The sequence below is a fragment of the Apis dorsata genome, unplaced genomic scaffold, assembly GCF_000469605.1.
Source record: "Apis dorsata unplaced genomic scaffold, Apis dorsata 1.3 scaffold_236, whole genome shotgun sequence".
Lineage (NCBI taxonomy): Eukaryota > Metazoa > Arthropoda > Insecta > Hymenoptera > Apidae > Apis > Apis dorsata.
Genome location: NW_006263517.1, coordinates 268,751 through 273,216, shown reverse-complemented (window position 1 = coordinate 273,216; position 4,466 = coordinate 268,751). Strand labels below are relative to the sequence as shown.

At 35.1% G+C, this 4,466-nt stretch overlaps 1 protein-coding gene across 4 annotated transcripts in view; it reads right to left on the bottom strand.

Moving 5' to 3' along the window:
• Positions 1-4,466, bottom strand: part of LOC102676779 (MOB kinase activator-like 2) — a 61,335-nt gene that overhangs the window by 41,079 nt on the left and 15,790 nt on the right. The window contains exon 1 of one of the 4 annotated variants that reach the window (XM_031510540.1): positions 2,803-2,972. The exons of the other annotated variants lie outside the window; for them this stretch is intronic. Coding sequence (XP_031366400.1) covers positions 2,803-2,870 — 68 coding nt within the window. The 5' untranslated portion in view covers positions 2,871-2,972. Of the gene's footprint in view, positions 1-2,802; positions 2,973-4,466 lie in introns of those variants that run through there. 4 annotated transcript variants of the gene reach the window in all.

The following is a 4,466-nucleotide window of genomic DNA, read 5'->3' as shown; positions in this document are numbered from 1 at the left end:
AGAGAGAGAGAGAGAGAGAGAGAAGGAGAAAGGGAGGGAGAAAGAAGAAACGAATGGAGAAATGGTCTCGCGCTAGGGAAGAAGACTTGACGTTTCCAGGGTTGAAAAAAACCACTGAAGGAAATACAAGTTGGCTGTTCTCAGCTAAAATTAAATTTCACAAATGGACGATGCGGTTAATTAAGCGAAGCACGCGAATGTCCTCGCTTTTATTCGATTCTCCTCGACAAGGATAAGTCCAAAGATAGTTACTTTTCTTCCCCCTCCTCTTTTTTAAATATCTCTGATTTAATATCTATCAATTATTAATTTTCTAACACGACACGTGATAGAATAAATTGAAATTTTAGAATAAGAATGATCGGGAAGAAATCAAATCTCTCAAATGAAATAATTAAATGATATAATATCAAATTTAAGTCTTTCTTCTTATTAGAAATTTTCCGAAAAATGGAATTTAATTTCTAGAAAAATTAATAGCTATCAATCAATCGAGATAAAATTTACATAGAATATTTTTCAAAATGATGCTTCTGATAAAAATCATTAACCAAAAATAAATATTTGAGACGATAAAAATATATACCAAACATCAATTATTACATCGATTCTTCCAAACCAGTAACTCGCATTCAAAATCACTCCAAATCGAAACGTGTTATTTACGGTTCACTTCCAAGGTCACTGTGGGTTCGTTTCAGCGCCATCTTATACCGTTTCAAGGGTTATGTCAGGGTCGACAGTCGGTCGGGGAACGAGAGCACTGGCTCTCAAATTCGTTGGGACTGATTGGACAGGGTGATCGATTCGCTGGTAATCGAGGGGATAACCCGAGAAAGCGATCGTGACCATTGAAAACACGCGGAAGACCTCGAAAGAACGAAATTGGGCCACGCAAACAGCCACGAACCAGAGCTACTCTGTGTAGCAAGGGCGAGCAAGGTCACCTGTGCTTTCTTAATATCGAGGTGATTGTCAAAACAATCGTTGAAATACACCAAATACAAAAATATAATTAATATAATTAACGCGATGTAACGTGTTTGTTTCTCGATTAAAGTGTTCATAAATCGAGTGGATAACGTTTTTTTCTCGTTGAATTGAATTTTCATTAAAATATTAATTTTTTTTGACAATTCGCGTAACAGATCAGGTTTCTTTTTACAAAATTTTGTTGTTACAATGTAAAATTTTTCGGATTATACAACGCAGTTAACCTATCGTATTATATTTGTTTTCGTTCGTAACGCAGGTTCATCATATAATCAAAGTGACGCACAGCGCTCTGTTCAGCTAATATGAGGTTAGCTGGAGCTCACTTAATTAAGATATCGAAAATTTCGATAAAACGAGAATTCTGTATACTGTATCTATTGAATCTATAGAGAAATCAATGGATGGAAACAAACGGACAATTGAATCGGCAAGTTATTCACAATGTTAATCAACAAATTGCAATTTCACAAATACTTGCACACCAAGCATAAACAATCTTAACAATCTCAATTTATAAATTCTCAATTTATAAATTCAACGCTTCGACATCGAACGTATATATTGTCATCACTCAAGCTCAAAGGATGGTCGCGTTAATTATTAATATTGCCAAAAAAATAATATTACAGGCGTTATATTTTTAACGATAAAAAATAAAAATTTGAAAACCAGCCAATTTTTTTCGATTGCTTCCGCTGTTGATGATCCATTTAATTTCCCTGATAAATTTTTTTTTCACCGACCAGCCCAAATATATACCAATTACGATACAGGTTTTCCCGAACGGTCACGAGTGGGCGTGAAAGTTTTATCCGCGGAACACGCGGGTCAATATTGGCCCACCAATTATTCCCGCCGGAGAGAAAATTAAATTTCGCATTCCGCGTTGAAATTCGGATTTGAAACCGAAGAATATGTCGCATATTAATTTTCGGCCGTGTGGTTACACGGTTTCGACGACACGTTCGCGGGGGGAATCGATCAAACATTGACATAACCTCAATACTTTAGACCGCATTCGAACTTCCGTAAGAAATCGAATCGGTCACGTGACGTCGATACCGCTTTTTATTATTCCACGTACGGACGTTCGTCCTTTCCGAGTTTAGCGATAAAGGACGATTTTGCTCGGGAAAATGATTGGCAGATTAAATTTTGTAAAAATTTCATGATACACAACGAAGGATTTACAAGTTGAGTTTTGAAATGTAGGATAAAGAAATTTTTCACGTACGATTATATTATGCAAATATAAAATATAAGTTGAGAAATATTCTTTTCGAACGAATATTTTTCGTATTAAAATGTTTGTCATTCGTGAATTCTTATTCGTGCAACTTGTTGTTCCTTGAAAAAAATTTCCGTTTTATTTTCGTATCGGAGATACATATATGAATATCCTTGATATACAGAATAAAAAAATTCCATCTTTAAAGAATATCTTCTCTGCGATCAACAAATTCCAAGTTTCCACCGTTCCACCTATGTTCTTTCTCGTCGTCTCAACATTTATAAAATTCCTTCCTTTAAAAATTTCATCTAAATCATCGACTTTTGTGAAACGTATATTCTCTAAAATGTAAAGTGAGAAAAACAATCGAAATAATGCACGATCAAATAAATAATGCACGGTAAAAAATAAACGTATCTCGTCACATTTATGTTAGAAGCATAAATTCGATAATTTATATAATCTACAATTATTAATAGTTTAAAATATGAAAAGATTATCGGAATCGATATTTTCGAGATATTTAAGAAAATATTGTTTCGTCGTTCGTTTCGAATTAAAATTAATAAACTTACTGGAACAGGCATATATACACACGTTCGTGTGCTTTTGGCGTAAAGGTGACAATATTCCATTTAACCATCGATATCGAACCAGTTTCTATAATTTTTCACGTCACCAGCACACGGAAGCGAGAAAACATCTTTCGACGAGTTTTATATTTGAATGTTTTCGATCGTAGTTTCGTTTTCGTTCGAAGGCGCGTCTTCAACTGACACGGGCAAGAAAGAATTTTTACGGTTGGACGGGTTCGAGCGTACCTAACCTTCTTAACAGCCGTATTCCTCGCGAACAGCGGGAGACATAAACGAGAACGAGCGCGAATGCTCGTTTCTTGGAGAGGCGCCATAAGCGGCTGGACAATAACGCCTTTCCAAGAATCGTTCTCTCGCGTTTTCGACCGATAATGGCCGACTTTTCGTCCTTCGTCTCGTCGTCCCATCGTTTTTATATTAACACGTGAAGGATTATCGACACGTCCAAGATTAGAAAATTCGCGAGAACGATGAAAATCGGACGAGTGGGGACGGTTGAAAATTTCACGAGGGTCGAAAATCGGGCGATTTAAAATTTAAAAAGTTCGATAAAAGTTATTGACACGAAGTTGGGAAGAATTATCGACAAAAATTCGAGGATTAGAAAATTAGATTAGGTTAAGTAATCTGGTCACATTACTGTCGAGATATTTCCATTTCTGTGATATTAATATTTTTTTCTCTAATTTTCACGATTTCGTTTCAATTTTATCAATTTATTTGTGCTTTCTAATTTCTTTACGATCGATAAAAGTGATGACGCAAATTGGCATAGATGAATTACTTTGTGATTGGTACAACGTTTTGATTCCGTTTCGTTGATCTACAATTCGTGAATGGATGTTATACAAAGAGATATATCAGCTTTTGCACGTTATTGATACATCGGTAACGTGTCCAAATTTTTTTCTCTTCTTTCCTTTTTTTTTTTCCCCTTATAAAAAATGTTGGCTAGCAGCAAAATGCTATCCAGAACCTGTTATTCAGGGCAAACAGGTTAATCCGTTAAAGTCAAAGTGCCAACTGGATCGTGTGTAGGATGCTGGAGAATCTACTTGATGTGCCAACCAATTTGGCAATGTTCTTCGTGTAATACATCGTGTAATACGTCTTGATGGATCGCTCATCACCGTTGCTTTTATATCAACTAAAGCTAAAGATTAAAAAAAATTAAAAAACCGGTACAAATTCGATTAATTAAATAAAACTCTTTTAATTATTTGTTTGTTTATGTTCAAAAACTTCTGCCGTCCTCGATCGAGGATTTCGAAAATTTGAAAAAATTCACGTTGAAAATTCGAAGATACAAAAAAATTCGATTTTAAATTGAAAAGAAAAAAATTTCGAATTATTTTAAAAATATGCTTTTCAACCGCGTAATCTTCCCCATCTCGTTTGCACCATGAAATAATAATACCAAGCCAAGCCTGAATTACGGCGTCATCCCGCTGAGCGATTGTAGAACAAATACAGCGTTGGAACAGAAGAAAAAAAAAAAAAAAAAAAAAAAAAAAAAAAAAAAAAAAAAAGAAAAAGAAAAAAAAAGACGATGCGAAATAACGAAGAGGCAGAAGGAAGATAAAGGAAAATCGCGGATTGCGTCACATTTCGTGCAGCGTTCGCGCCCGTAAATCACGAGAACG